General features: G+C 39.9%; 1 protein-coding gene across 4 annotated transcripts in view; it reads right to left on the reverse strand.

Moving 5' to 3' along the window:
• Ric3 (RIC3 acetylcholine receptor chaperone) overlaps positions 1-16,351 on the reverse strand; it is a 52,062-nt gene that overhangs the window by 13,492 nt on the left and 22,219 nt on the right. For all 4 annotated transcript variants that reach the window (XR_011374959.1, XM_070035244.1, XM_070035243.1 and 1 more), the window contains exons 4-5: positions 16,311-16,351; positions 3,075-3,220 (exon numbers count right to left, since the gene is read on the reverse strand). The exon at positions 16,311-16,351 is cut by the window's right edge and continues 53 nt beyond it. Coding sequence is in view for 3 of the 4 variants with exons in the window: in XM_070035244.1 (XP_069891345.1) it covers positions 3,075-3,220; positions 16,311-16,351 (187 nt within the window). In the remaining variant the exon portion in view is untranslated. The remainder of the gene's footprint in view (positions 1-3,074; positions 3,221-16,310) is intronic.

Raw genomic sequence — 16,351 nt, forward strand, 5'->3', positions numbered from 1 at the left:
CAACACAGAAGAAAATCCCTTCTTAAGTGCAGGGTGTTTGGGGCAGAGTTAAGTCTCACCCCACATGCTTCTGCCATGCTGATGAAGATTAAACAAATAACATGAGCCTTCAGCTTTAAAAAATGCACCAAATACCAGATGGATAGAGCTTAGCTTAAGGCTAATGTTTATAATTTCTAATTGGAACCATTTCCAAATCTGTGGGAGGAGGTTGAGGAAAGAAGAATGCTAAGCCTTTTGAAAAATACACCATGAAGCTTTCTATTCCTCAAAACAATTGAAATAGCTTGAATATGTCAGAAAAAGAGGCAAGACATGTCCAAGATCCCAAAGGACAAGCACTGCATTTTGAGAAGACAGAATCCCATTGTTGGCTTCTTCATACTCACAAAATGGAACAAAAGAAAACAACAAAGTGGTAAACAAAATGAGTAACACTGGTATTGAATCCCAGCTATGATAATGAGAAAAGAAGAAATGCTGCCAAATTAAGGAAGAGGATGAAATAAATCTGTGTCAGCCAAGCTGGTCTTGAGCAGCAGATGGGCTGTGTGGAGCTCATATGCCAACGCTGGCAGCAGTGGCCATGCTCACTACACAATGTGGAAAGCCATTTGCACATTATGATAATCAGAAAATTCAACTCTTTAATATACAGCACTCTGGTCTACCAATTGTGAAAAGTAACAGCTTTTTTTAGGTACAGTATAAAGTATATAGAAACATTTTTATAACATTTACTGTTTTTTCTGATTATAAAAGTCATCCATACTGCAGAAACTTCAAAAAATACAGATTTTTAAAAAAGAAAACCATGCAAAATCTCACCACTGATAAAAACTTGATATATTTACCTCTATTCTTTTTTGCCATATATAAACATATTTTTCCTAATTTTTAATAAAAATTGCATATGAAATGTTTTACTCTATTTTTTCCATCTAACATCGTATTATGAGCTTTTCCCCTGTTTTTAGGCATTGGTAAACAGCCTATTATACAGCTATATATTGATATGATTTACCATTCTGTAAGACATTCAGACAGATTCTTTCCAACTTTCCCCTACTGTAAGTAACATAGTTAAGAGCTCTGAATATAAACCTAGATTCACTTCCCTAATTCTTAAGATAGACTTCAATAAATACGGAAACTATTCCAAAGAGAATAGACATTTTAAAAGCTTATTTAATAGTCTGCCAAATTACTTTTCAGAAGAGTGGTATAAAATTTCAACCTTACCAGTGATGTAAGAATTGTCCATTTTATCATGCCCTTGCCAACAATGACAGTACTAAAAGAATCTTGTTCCTAAGATTAACTTACTGTGGACAGAATGCTAGATAAAATGGAACTTAATTACTACTATAGTTATGGGTGTTTGTCTCCACAACTCATGTTTTCTCAGTCCCTAATGTCACATGTGGATGGCATTTGAAGGTAAAAGCATGAGACTAGGATGTCCACACACACAATGGCATCAGTGGTTTTATAAAAGGAAGAGAAATTCAAGTCAGCAAGCTTGTTCTGCCTTGCCAATATGATAGCCTCCATGTCGTGACCATAGGAGGCTGGCAGGATGCCAAGCAGATGCTGACACCATGTTCTTAAGACTTCCAGAATCATGAGCTAAATAAACGTCTATCAGTTATCCAACCTGTAGTATTCAGTTACAGAAACAGAAACTGAACCAAGAGAGCCACCTTAGGCCTTCACAACTTCGTTGGTCAAGACCAGAAGCTGGGGAAGCTGGTTTGCTAGTTAGGTCTCAGCCACTAAATGCTTAAGGCAAATTCATTTGCTGGCATGTTCTTACCATCATCCTATACTGAGAATTAAGATTGCCTTTGGAATTCCATAACTATCTGCTTTAGCTTAAGAGGGAAAGCAAACCCAGCCAGGCTCCAGGCCTAACCTGAAAGCCCTAGGATTCAGTCCCTCCTGAGCATCCAGGATGACTTCCATAGCCCTATTAGGCACACTTCAGAGCACCGGCCCTAGGACAGACCTGTGGACCTCATTATCCTGCCTACACCTGGCAAACCCAGCCACAAGCTTCAGGTCTTCCCCAGAACCTCTGGAATCAGGTACCAAATTGACATCTGCTGACACCTGCCAGACCAGTCCCTATAACCCCACTCACTCTCCAGGCTGGGCTGGGTTTTCTGCATCTCCAGGTCAGCAGAACTAAGGTATAGGCCTATCTTAGTACCCCTAGTGCTGAGTTGTCCACTACAGCACCAGACTCAAAGATTAATTTTACAGACCTAGCTTTTTGGCCTACCACTGCAGACCCCCAAACTGCCTTGTACCAAACTAGACTCTGCAGACGTAAGCTTCAGGCCTATCCCAGTGGGACTGGCTATCAAGACCCATTCTAACACCTGGCTAGTCTCTTCAGACTCAGTCACAAGGTTGATTCTAATCTGAGGTCAGCCCCTGAGGATCTAAGCTTCAGGCTAGCCTCCCAGATACAGGCTCCAAGTCTACTTCTGAGGACTCAGTCAACAGGTCCACCCCATGGAACCAGATTCCAGGTCAGATTTCACAGTTTCAGCACCAGGATGGCCTATATGAGAACATGATTCATAAAAATTCAAAATTAGAAAGAACCTAAGTGTTCTTCAACTAATGAATGGATAAGCAAACAACAGATATCCTCCATATACTACTACTCAGCAGTCAAAAGAGAACTATTAAACCTCAACAACATCAATCTCAATCTCAAAGTCAAAGAAGTCAGAAACCAAAGCACATATGCAATATGATCCATTCACCCAAAGAAAAACTATAGAGACAATGCAGTTTAGCTGCTGTCCAGAAGTAAGGCATTTTTCAGGATAATGCAAATTGTTCTATACCAAGACTATGGTGTGATTACACAACTGTATGCATTTATCAAAATCATCCAATAATACACTTAAAGTTTGTCAAAATTACAATACATATAATTTATATAATGTGTATACATATACATATATATTATACTCCACTATAAAACTGATATTTGAAAAATTAGTAAGCTCTCATTTGGGGACTGACAGGTAATGAAGAAATGAAGAGACACTGTTTACCTTCCCAGTCCTCCATGTACGGGGCTTCCTCTGCTTCCCTCTCTGGAGTAGATCTGTCGACAAACTTCCCTTCTTTCATGACCCTAGTAATTTCTCGGAGCTGATGCAGCAATTGTTTCTCTTGGTCAGAAGTCACAGTCTGTGCTCTGCTTGGAAATATCACACAACAGAGTGGGAAATACTCTTAGGCAACGGACAGAAACATCACTATGATTTGTCTACATCCTAGAGTAGCAAATCTGACACAACAATTATTCTAGGAATTGATCTTAAACTGGCATATCTGGGGATTTGAGAGGTTAGTTCACTGTTTTGATTTTATAAGCAGGAAAACAATTGCCCAGAATAGATAAGTGACTGCTCAAGATCCCACAATGAGTTGCTATCAATACTGGGACAAGACCCTTATGCCTGAGCTTTTGAGGTCAGTGTTCTTTCATGATACTTTAGCAACCCAATTTTCTCATCTTCTGGCAATCTCACTGTTACTCTCACAGTTTTTCCTTTTACCATACTTATTCCTTTTATTGCTTTTCTCTGAGATAAAGTCATCAAAGAAAAAATGTTCTAGGCCATTAACATCAATCAGGAAAATACACTACTATAATCACCAGACTGACTATTTTTGGAGGAATAAAGGTATATCCTAGAATTCTAGATTTTGATGAATCTGAAAATTCAGTTATCCTAACCAGAGAGAAATTGGCGAAATAGGTTCACAGAAGGGACATTATACACATTCATAGTGCTGGTTAATGGTAGTGATGTACCTCAAACTTCTAAAGGGTGTGTGTGTGTGTGTGTGTGTGTGTGTGTGTGTGTGTGTGTGTGTGTGTGTGTGTGTGTGTGTGTGTGTGTGTGTGTGTGTGTGTGTGTGTGTGTGTGTGTGTGTGTGTGTGTGTGTGTGTGTGTGTGTGTGTGTGTGTGTGTGTGTGTGTGTGTGTGTGTGTGTGTGTGTGTGTTTTAGGGGACTGAACCTAGAACATGTTAGTCCAGCACTCTACAAATGAACCAGCCTAGTACTCAATTTCTAATTTAGAAAACCTGGTTTGAGTCTCAAGTTAGCTCTGTGGTTCTAGAAAAATATCTGTAAAAATAACAAGAGGCTCAAGGATAATAACATAACTAGTTTCTTTGAAAAGAAAGCAGTCAATCACTTGGAAAAAGCAGACTTTGGAAAAAGCAGAACTACCTGAGCCAAGTAGGCTCTGGTAGTTTACACCTGTAATCATAGTTACTCAGGAGGTTGAGATCACAGGATCATGGCTTGAAGCCAGCCCAGGCAGACAAATTTGTGAGACTCTTATCACCAACCAACCAGCAAGATAGTAAGAAGTAAAAGTGTAGCTCAAATGGTAGGGTGCTAACCTTAAATAGAAATTCCAAGGGACAGTATGTGTGGCTTTGAGTTCAAGCCCCACTATAGGCACACATACACACACACTCACACACACTAAAAACCCCATGTATTTTGACAGAAGTTTTTATCTAGTTGTAGGATATAACAGAGGCTGATTCTCTCCTTAAAACCTAAATCTTTACAAATTAACAACATTCATGGAGGGAAAAGGTGATGCACTCTGTACTAGCATTTTGGAGATGCCCTATTGTGGAGAGAAACAGATTCCTCTCTCTAGCCTGCCCTGGGCTTATATGTTCCTTTTCATGGCCAGACTAATACATTTCAGCCAAATTGATTAGGAGGGTGGAATAAAGGAATAAAAAGATGGTAACTGAGGAAAGTTCAGGTGCAAAGTTTCTACTGATCTCAGTGGGAGGAAAACAAAAACACCATCAACTCCACTTGTTCCCCACTAAATGTTTTGAAGCCATGTCCATTCATTTCCATCTTCAGCTAGAATCTGAGACTTACACAGGGCCTCTTACAGCTTTACCCCTCCCATCATACACAACTCCTGACTCACAACTGTGCCTGTGGTCCACATAACACTTAACTCTTATTAAAACAACCCAAGTTAGGAGCAGTGGCTCAAGCCTGGAGTCCTAGCTACTTGGAACATGGAGAGCAAGGAATTGTAATTTGAGGACAGCCATGACACAGAAATTCGTAACACCCTATTATGCTATGATGGCTGAGCATGGTGATACACACCTGTTACTCTCAACTACAAGGGAAGCACAAAGGCTGGGTGCAGTGGCAAGGGCCAGTCATCCTGAGCAACACAGGGAAGCACAAGTAGGAGGATCATGGTCCGGGCTAGTCTAGGTTTAAAGTAGGACCCTACCTTGGAAATAACCAGGGTAAAAGGAGCTGGAGGTGTAACTCAAATGGTAGAGTGATTTTCTTACAAACATGAGGCCCTCAGTATCAAAAAAACAAAACCTCAAATTACTTTATGAGAGAATTGTAGCAGACTAGAAAGCTGGAAGGGCCTGTGAGCTTATCGCAAACCTCTGGCATGCAGGCTTCCCTGGCTATTTCTCTGAACTTTACACAGAGCATTTGGATGTTTACTGAATGAAAACTTAGTCTTGATTCTCTGCCTCCTAAAAATCATGGAAAACCAGCAGCCCTTAACTAGAAAAGACTTTGAAAAGCAGGAACAGAAAAAAATTCAATCTACAGAATCCTTTTAACTCTGAAAAAGTAAACTCAATATTTTCCATTAGATACATTATGCAATTAACCATGGGCCACTTTGTGACAGCTCCTAAGTTTGCTGCAATGAATGTTTTTGTGGATTTCTTACTGTTTTAGAATTCTTGGGGAGCAGTAATAATACATTTACAACAGTATAAGCACTGTGCTCATACTGTAATTATATGTTAGTTTCACTGGTTCCCATGTCTTCGTCATCTGTTTCCTTTTACTTCCTTAAAATCAGGCTTCCATTCCATCATTCCTAATTAATTAATTTATCTATATTGTGGATCATCCTCATTGAGACTTCTTTCACTCTGAGCCATGAAGATATTCATATCCTTTTCTTTTAACAAATTCCTTCTAACTGATCCCTAGCTCACTCTCCTTTTCCCATCTCCTAAAATATGGTTTTCCTGAAGGCTCATTCAGGAGATATGTAAAGCATATATCATGGGCACCTCTGTGAGGGCATTTTCAGAAGTGATTAACTAAGTAGACGAGAGACTACGTATACTTATTTAAATCTTCTAACTACATGGGTGAATGTGGGTGGCACAATCGGGGAGGAGCTTGGGTGGAACAAAAGGGGAAAGGGTAGGAAGCCAACTAGCACATATATTTTCTCTTCTTCCTATCCTCCAAGAGATGAATAGCCTCTGCCACATGTTCCCACTGCCAAGATGTTCCACCCAGAATCAATAGAGCCAAGGAGTATGGACTGAAATGTCTCAAAACATGATCAAAAACAAATCATTCTCTCAAGTTTTTTATGTCAGGCATTTTGTCACAGCACTAAGAAAAGCTAACAAATATTTTAGGGAAATTGAGATTGCAGGTAAAATAAAGGTTGCTGACACTAATAGGGAAATTACCCTGAGTTATCTGATAGAACACAATGTAATCATTAGGTCCTTAAAACTAGAATGAGGAGACAGAAGAGGTCAGAATGATACAATGTGAGGTCTCAACCTAATGTTAACTATGTTTGAAGATGGAGGAAGGGGTACATATGCTGAGGAGTGTGGGCAGCTTCTACAAGCTGAAAAGGGCAATTAAACAGATTCTTGAAAAGGGAATGCAATCTTACCAACACTATGATTTTCACTCAGAATAGGCCTTTTAGCCAAGGAACTATTAGATAAAAAAGACAAGGTAATTTGTGTAATGGCAGTTAATACTGTTCCTAGAGCACACTTCACATAATTCCTGCCACTGGTAACATTATGGAACTGTGTGGAGCAAACAAAGAGGCTCCGAAGAAATTATTATTGCGTATGCCACCTACTTTATAGTACTTTCTCCAAACTTACTTTATTTACTCTTCCAAGTTGTGCTGGCATCATCAGTGTGCCAGCATGGGGACTACAAATATCAACAATAAAAATTCTGTCCTCAAGAATGTAACAGTTTATTCAGGAAGAAAAAAGTTAATAGAAAGTAATGTGATATACACACTACTCAGGAAGCCCAGGTGGTGTGGGAGTGTACAGAAAGAGCACCTAGCCAAGTTCTGTGGACTTGGGAAGGATTTGCAGAGAAAATTTATCTGTGTTGACTTACTAAGATGAGCAAAAGTAAAAACAGATCTGTGCTTGTGTCTGGGGTAAGGGTGACAACTCAGGCAAAGTGAGCCCACCTTTTTCATGGATTTATTACACATGCTCGTTTTGACCAAATGTGGTCCAAAAAATAATCATGTCAAAAAAGAAATGTCTCAAGATTTTCAAAAGCAGACATTTAAAATTCTCATGAACACATTATTCAGCTTTGTGGTTATGCAGAAGATCTCAGTCAGTTATATGTTACTATCAGTTGTGTTAAAATCATTGTATGAACTGCTGTTTCCCTGACTTAATTTTGTAAAAGTTTGTTCTGTAAGAGCAAATTGCAACTTTGTACAGTGGCAGTCCTATAGTCAGTGAGGTTTTTTTGGTCAGTCATGGGGCTTGAACTCTGAACCCGGGCACTGTCCCTCAGCTCTTCAGCTCAAGGCAGGCACTCTACCACTTGAGCCACAGCGCCACTTCCAGTTTTCTGGTGGTTAATTGGAGATAAGAGTCTCACCGGACTTTCCTACCTGGGCTGGCTTTGAACCTCGATCCTCAGATCCCAGCATCCTCAGTTGCTAGGATTCCAGGTATGAGCCACCAGCACCTGGTGTGAGGAGGGATTATTGCTAATTGAAAATTTTTCCCGTAAGAGCGAATTGCGTCCAATAAGGTAAATAATAATCTTCCCAAGCCCAAAGGGTACATAATGTGTTTAATTTTACTTAATAACAGAAAACATTTAAGATTTGTTAAAAGGTAGTACATCTAGTGATATTATGGGTGAAATGAATCAAATGTCAGTATTTGAACATTTTTTGAAATAAAGTCTAGTTCCTTGGTGTGTAATATTAATGTGTACAACAGTAAATTTTTTGATAGTCATGTACGCTTCCCTACTTCATGAAATTCCAAGTTATGGATGCTCATACCTATGCTATGTACAATATATGTAAATCTGAATAATTAAAAAATACTGGACTATGAATCCTGAATATTCAATGTTTTTCCTCAACAATGGTCTCTTTGGAACCATACATTCATGGAAACCAAGGGTCTAGTGTATGCAGAATCTTAGTACCAAATGTGAACAGATATTCAGAGAAACACAAGTAGTCCGTAGAGTTGGACTAAAGGCAGAAAGAGAGCACTAGAGAAAACTAAAGCAATAGAATCAGACAAGGCCAGATCACTCAAGACACTATGGGCCATTCTTGAAAGTTCTATACTTTTCAAGATCAAAAGGGTCCCCTGAAGGATTAAAAGACATAATCCATGTCTTTGGTGAACTGAAAGACAACAAAAAAGAAACCACATGAGACATTTCTTACCTGTGTCAAAAACAAAGCCATTCACTCATTCATTCTTTTTAGTACTAAATTCTGGAACTAAGGAGGATAATCTCTGTCTTCATAGTCTTTTTTTTTGGGGGGGGTCCGGTCATGGGGCCTGAACTCTGGGCCTGGGCGCTGTCTCTCAGCTCTTCAGCTCAAGGCTAGCGCTCTACCACTTGAGCCACAGTGCCACTTCCGGATTTTTTCTTTTTCTTTTTTTTGCTTATGTGGTGCTGAGGAATCGAACCCAGGGCCTCAGGCATGCAAGGCAAGTGCTCTAACACTGAGCCACCTTCCCAGCCCCTTCATAAGTCCTTTGCAAGGAGAACAACTTGTTAATTAGTTTGAAATGGCAAGGCACAGTGATTGATGACAAATGGGAAGTGAAGAAAAAGGTGCATCAAGGATGATCTATAATCTGCTTTGGGAAACTAAGTAGAAAGCGCAATGGGAAGGGAAGGGGAAACAAAGAGGAGGCAACAATGCTTGATAAGAAATGTACTCGTTATCTTGCCCATGTAATTGTAACTCCTCTGTAAGGTATTCTCACAATAAATGAAGTAAGCCAAGCCCAAAGAAACATAGGTCCCATGGTTTCCCTTATTTGCAATATCTAGTATATGTATGAGTCAAACAGAAAAGGTCAGATAATGTGATGTTAGGAAAATGAACCCTTAGATATGTATTTAAATGTTTTTTTCTTTCATGCATTTGTTTCTAACGCATTTATAAGATTATTTCTTTGTTGCTTTGTATAATTTGTGGAGGAGATGGGGGAAAACAAGTCGTTTAAGGATACAGGTTGACCTGTTGCAACAATGAGAAGTATAAGTTGTCATGTCAAAAACGAACTTTACAACCTTGGTGCAGGGCGGGGGTAGGGGAGGGGGGGAGAGGATTGGGTGGGGGGGGGCGGGGGGAGGCTGGGAAGGAATGTGAATGGTTAACAGAGGAGGCTGCAATGCTTGATAAGAAATGTACTCATTATCTTGCCCATGTAATTGTAACCCCTCTGTACAGTATGTTCACAAAAAATTAAAATTAAAAAAAAAAAACAAGAAAAAAAATTTTTTTAAAAAGAAAGTGCAGCCACCTGTTGAAGTAGGAATATTAAGGTAGAGTAGGTTCAGCCTAAGGAAGATAATTCTACCTTGACCATTAATTCAAGAGATATCTATTATTTAAGGAGGCAAAGTGTAGGCATCCTTGAGATCTGTCCAGTACTCTGAATTTATGTTCAGGAACTAAAGGATCTTAATAGAAAATGCCCATGTGTTTTCTTCTACCATGAAATAACATATAAAGCTTGTAACAAAAGTGAATATCCACATGCAACAAGTATTTACTTACTACCTACTTCATGAACACATTGAACAGAATAGACTAAGTCTGACCTCATGAGATTTACATTTAAGCAATCCATGCCAGAAATCTACTATCAACTGCCTAATACGTACCCAACACAACTGTGGATCTTTGCTACCAGAGACTTCTGAATCTTCATTATTGCCAGTGGGTGGGTCATGCTATACTTCTAACAAGTAAATAATTGTAAGTGGACATAATACTCTAAAAAGGAAATTTTTGTGATTATTAGGGCAAAGATAAGGACATCTCACTTCTGCTTCTTAGAACCTTTCCTTACTCCGGCACTGAGCTGAATACTGTGCTTAATATCAGACACACAAGGTGCAATACGGAAATTTCATTAGACTTGTGTAATACACTTATGCCATTCCCAGGTGAAAGCTGATTGAAAAATTGTATTCGATAATATTAAAAACTGTCCAGATTTCTATCTTAACATAGCATGTATAAGATAAAGCAGTAATAACTACATATTTCTCTAATCTCAAACCAAAATCTTGCAGTTTGTGAATACTATCTAAAATATATGGTAAGGACTTAGGAAGCTATAAATGAACAGGTCTTCTTTCTCTAAAGTACTCTCCTCAAGCCACAGACATCTCAAGATGTGATAAAAATCATGTTTTTTAAATGTTTGTTTGGTTTGTGACCAGCATGGTCACAGGAGAAGTGTGCCTTGCCTATGGGGCATTCTCAGGACTAGTTTGACTCTTTTTTAAATTAACATTGATTATTATCTTTAAGTAGTTGTACAAAGAAGTTCCCTTTCTACAAAACAGTATATGAATACAAGGTGTCTGACAACATTGTCACCCATTGCTCCTAACCCATCCCTTCTCTCACTTTATTTTTTTTAATTGAGATTAGGTGATTACATAAATTTCACATATTTCACAGTATTGTGGAATAGTGATACTTAGTTAAAGTCACAAACACATTTTAACCTTCACAAGGCAAATTGTCATCATCATGGTCTATAAAGTTTGTGAATTCTATGAGCTTTGACAATACCAATTATTTCTTCCACATCAGATGATGTTTACATTTCTTTCTTTTTGCTTAGTGTAGGCTGTTCCCTCTTTCCCTCTCATTTCTCCCTTCCCATCGCCGTCTTTGGGTTGCTTAGTTCTTTTTCTTCTATGTCCAGTGCAGCTGATGGGCCCCTGTGTTGTATGTTGTTCCATTTTCCACTTATTCTGTGTCCTCCTCCTGGCTTCCCTCCTTGCATGCATATATCTACCATCTATATGGTCAAGAACAGAGTCATTTAGTGATGATACAAAGAAATGAGTGACTGTCCTTTGTTTCTCAAATCCTATTTACTTTATCATATCTTCTTGCATTTTGGCTTTAACATCCACATATCAGGGAGACCATGTGCTGTTTGTCTCTTTGTTCTTGCCTTACCTCGCTCAAAATAATCTGTTCTAGTTCCATCCATTTCCCTGCAAATGTCATTATTTTGTCCTTTCTAATGGCTGCATAATATTCCATTGTATATAGGTACCACAATTTTTGGATCCACTCATTAGTAGTGGGGCATCTGGGTTGTTTCCATATCCTGGCTATTGTGAACAGTGCTGCAAAAAACATGGAGGTGCATGTGTCTTTGTATACTGGTTCCTGTTGTTCAGGGTAGATGCCTAGGAGTGGTATGGCCGGGTCATAGGGGAGATCTATATTTAGCTTTCTGAGGTGCCTTCAGACTGCTTTCCAAAGTGGTCTTATTAGTATACATTCCCACCAGCAATGCAGTAGGGTTGTAGTTTTTCCCCATTGAGTATAATATTGGCTGTTGGTCTGTCATCTGAGGCTTTGTTTTAAGGAATGTTCCTTCTATTTTTTCCCCTGTGTCCCATAGGTTTCTTTGTGATGTGTCTTCATTTTCATTGAATTGTAGAAACTTTTTAATTTCTTCTTTAATTTCTTCAGTGACCCATGTGTTGCTCAGCAGTGTGCTGTTTAATTTCCATGTGTTTGAGTTTTTTCTACTGTATGCCTTGTTATTGAGAACTAGTTTGATTAAACTATGGTCAGATAGAATACAGGGATTATGTCGATCCTCTTGTATTTGCTTAAATTCCTTGTATGAACTAAGATATGACCTATTTTAGAAAAAGTTCCAGGGACTGAAGAGAAGAATGTGTACTGGGCTGTTGTTGGGTAGAAAATTCAGTATATGTCAGTTAAGTCTGCTTTGCGATATTGCATTATTTAATTCAGAGATGTCTTTGCCAATTCTTAAGTTGATAGACCTATCCTTTGGTTAGAGTGGAGTACTTAAGTCTCCTAGTATTATTGTATTTGGATCCATCTTTTCCTGTAAGGCTGAGAGTATTTGTTTAACATATTTGGGTGCAACGATGTTTGGGGCATATACATTGACAATGATATCCTCTTTTTGGACTGTTCCCTGTATTAATATGTAGTAACCTTCTTTGTCTTTTCATAGTGATTTTAATGGAAAGTTTATTTTATCAGATATTAGAATGGCAACTCCTGCCTTCTTGCTGGGGGCATTTGCATGGTAGATCTTCCTCCATCCTTTCACTCGGAGTTTGCTTTTATCTTTGGCTGTGAGGTAGGTCTCTTGAAGACAGAAAATTGATGGATCTTGTTTCCTGATCCAATCTGCAGTTCTTTTTCTTTTCATTGGTGAATTGAGTCCATTAATATTTATAGTTATTATAGAGAGGTATATTATATTTCCTGTCAGTTTCCTACTTTCCTAAGTTTTTCTTCTTTACTTTTCTCCTGTGCTTACTAAGTTGATCTCCTAATGATATTTATCTGGATCCCTGTTCTTGATTATTTTCTTTAGATTGTAATCCCTCTCTTAATATTCTTTGTAATGCTGGCTTATTGTTTATGAATTCATTTAGTTTTTCTGTACTATTAAAAATTTTAGTTTCTTCATCAAATGTGAATGCTAGCTTCGCTGGATATACCAGTCTGGGCTGCCAGTTATTGGTTCTCAGGGCTTGGATGGTACTTTCCCAGGCTTTCCTTGCATTCAGTGTCTGTGTGAAGAGATCTGTAATGATTCTATTTTTTTTCCATTGTAGTATAGCTCCACCTTTGCTTTTGCTGTGTGCAAGATTGTTTATTGCTAAAATCTAGCATTTTTACTATAATGTGCCTATCAGTGTTCTTCCTGGGATCTTGCTTGTTAAGTGTTCTGTAGGCCTCTGTTTCATAGGTAAGATTTTCTCTTTTAAGACTGGAGATTCAAGCCCCACGACCGACCCCCCCAAAAAAAGACGGGAAATTTTCAGTGATGATTTTATTGACTAAGTGTTGTATTCCTTTATTCTGGTATTCCTCATCTTCATCTACCCCAATAATACGAAAGTTAAATTTCTTGGCACAGTCAGCTTGTTCTTGGACTTCCCTTTGGCATATTTTGGGTGTTTTTTCTATATCTGTAACTTTTCCAGTGCCTGCATTTTGTCTTCAGTATCTGATATTCTATTTTCCATTTCATTCACTCTATTAACTGTGGCTTCCATTGTGGTTTACATGGAGGAAATTGAATTTTGCATAGAGGAAATTGAAACATTTATAATTTCTATGTTGTTCCTTTGAGTATTAATCTCATCTTTTAGCAAGGTGTGTACTGTATCTATTTTTGAGTGCATTTCTTGTTTGAAGGCCTGGATCTCTTTTGATAGCTCATTCCTTTGTTCTTTAAATTTCTGATCTATTTCTCATTTTAATTCTTGAGTCATTGCCTCTATCATCTCTTGGATGTAGCGTTTGTCTTCCATTTCTTTTTTGCTTCCACTGGCATTCTCCCCTGGTGGTTGCTGGCCTTTGAGTCTGGTTTATGTTCTTGGCCATTAATGAATCTTGTATTTTTCACTGTGATTTTCACATGAGGATTCAGGGATTGTTGGAGACCAATTCCAGGTTCTGATTGTTTTGGTCACTAGGTGGCTACCTTTGCTTGGTTTGGATTTGTTCCTGGATCAATTGATGTAGCTTGCTCTTGGCACTGGGCTGGTTGAGAGTACTTTACCTGGTCTGAGGTTCTGTTGTGGGAGGGGCAGCTTTCCAGCTGCTGGTCTGACCCTTGTAGTGCTTACTCTTGTTAGATTGTGGGGGCAGACACACTCCATCCTCTGCTGGGATGTGAACTCAGATCCTGACCAGTCAGGGTCAGGCAGTTAAGATAGCTAGGGTTCCTGCCTGAGACACAGGTAGGGTTCTTTCAACTGCCTACTGGATATACTAAGAAGTTCCTGCCTTTAGTCAAGGACCAGCAGCCTAGACTGCTTGCATTCCCTCCCAGGGACGCTCTTGGTCAAGCTTGGCCAGAGTGCCCACTGGTTGCTGGTGCACTAGCACAGCTCCCAGCTTCCTTAGGACCTGTCGCCCAGGTGTGTGTGGGGGTGCAAGTAACATTCTAGGGGGTTACCAACAGTGTGGTATCCTGTGATGGGAGGGAAATTGGGTGGGGGGTATCCCCTGTGGGGTACTCACTTATCAGGTACTGGTTGGGAGCTGTCCAGTGGTGCTGTGGCAGATTGCTGTTTTTGTGTGCTGTAGGTTGCTGGTCACTACCATGTTCTGCGTTTTTTGAGATGACTGTGGGCTATGCTGGGTGGTGGTGCATTCTGGGTCTGTGTTTCACAGCCTTTACCACTGTTTATGTTGTCCCAGTTGGTGCTGTGGGGTCTGGGGTTCCTCACCACTGCCCCCATGGGCCCGCCCAGGGCCACGCTGTGGATCTGGAGTCCTTCTACTACTGCTGCCACATGGCCACCACTGTGATCCCGGCCTGGGCTGGGTTGCTTACATGGCCTCGTGCAGAGGTGTTGTGCCACACCACAAGTCTGGGGTCCTTTGCTGCTACGGCTGTCGTCACTACCGCCACCCCCGCTGCTCCAGGATGGGCTACGCCGCGCTGCTTATGTAGGCTGGTACAGAGGCACTGAGCCTGTGAGTCTGGGGTCTTTCGGCCACCATTGCTGCCCCGGGCTGCTTACAAGGACGGGTGCAGAGAGGCACCATGCCCCGCTGGGAGGGTGGAGTCATTTGCCACCCACGTCAGTGCGACCACCTCTGCGGCCCCAGAATAAGCCGCTCACAAAGACCTAGTGTAGAGAGGCACCGCCCCCTGAGTCTGGGTCATACCCCAATGCACAGGACAGGGCTGGGCTGTTCCCATAGACCAGTGCAGAGAGGTGCTGGGCCCAAGACTGGGGTCATTCACTGCTGCCCCAGGCTGGGCTGGGCTGTTCCTGCAGACCAGTGCAGAGAGGCGCCGGCCGCGAGTCTGGGGCTGTTCACAGCCGCCCGGGGTTGGCACTGGCTCTTAGGAGTCTTCCGGGAGCCTTGGAACGTTTGTGACTTTGTGGTTCCCAGCTCTGCGTGGAGCCCCGCTGCCAGCAAGAGGTGGAGGAAGGATCTTCCCAATTAACCATCTTTGTACAGGTTCTGAAGTTTTTCCCTTTTCTTTTTTCACTTCCTGTCTCTCTCTGAGTAATCGCCTTTTTGTTGTTGTCGTCTGTCTCTTGGAGAAATGGAGCGTTGAAACCCAAACTCTCTATTTAGTTGGAGAGAGCTGTGGTATTTCCCTACTGTTCCATTGCCATCTTGGCCCCTCCCTCCTAGTTTCACTCTTACTTACTTACTTTCCATGTTTAATTCAGTGCTAATCAAACTTTAGTGTGGTGTGAATTATTGTGAGAATAAGTAATTTACTTGAAAAAAGCTGCATGTTGATACTTTGTTTCCCAGTTGTCTAAAAAATGTATAATTCCATTTTTATTAATGCATGTTAATTGTACAAATGGGTTATATCATGGTATTTCACACATGCATGTATTATATTTTGGTCAGGTTAACTCCCTCTATTGCTCTATTTCCCTGTATCTCCTTTCTATTGTTTTTAAACATTTCTTAATGCTATTTTCACACATACAAAGTGCCTTGGTATTATTCAACCTCATCATTCTCTTTCTCTTTCCCATTCATCTCTTCAAACAGTACCACAATGACATTCATGCTTGTTTACTTAAGGTCTAGGTTCATATAAGAGAATACAAATGTATAATTTAAAATAAAAGAACAAGTATGATTGCATTAAACATCTGTGTTTTGGTTAACTAACTGCTAGCATAGAATGGCCATATATGTACTTCAGTCTGGTCTTGAACTCACAATTTTCCTGCCTCTGCTTTGTGCCACCACAGCTAGTCACACCAAACTCTTGAAAATAGATTTCTTGACAGTATAAAAAGGGAAGTATTAATTAAGAAAGACTATATAATAAGTTGAAAATTACATAAAATAAAAAATAAGTGGTCTGTCAATGAAAGTTAAAATTTTAATTGATTCTCTAAATAGGAATCATCTGAGTTCTGTTAGAGAAACATACCTCTCACCATTAGGTCCCACTCTGTTGATTAATTTTTCCAT

The sequence above is a fragment of the Dipodomys merriami genome, unplaced genomic scaffold, assembly GCF_024711535.1.
Source record: "Dipodomys merriami isolate MVZ:Mamm:240054 unplaced genomic scaffold, mDipMer1.0.p SCAF_25, whole genome shotgun sequence".
Classification (NCBI taxonomy): Eukaryota; Metazoa; Chordata; class Mammalia; order Rodentia; family Heteromyidae; genus Dipodomys; species Dipodomys merriami.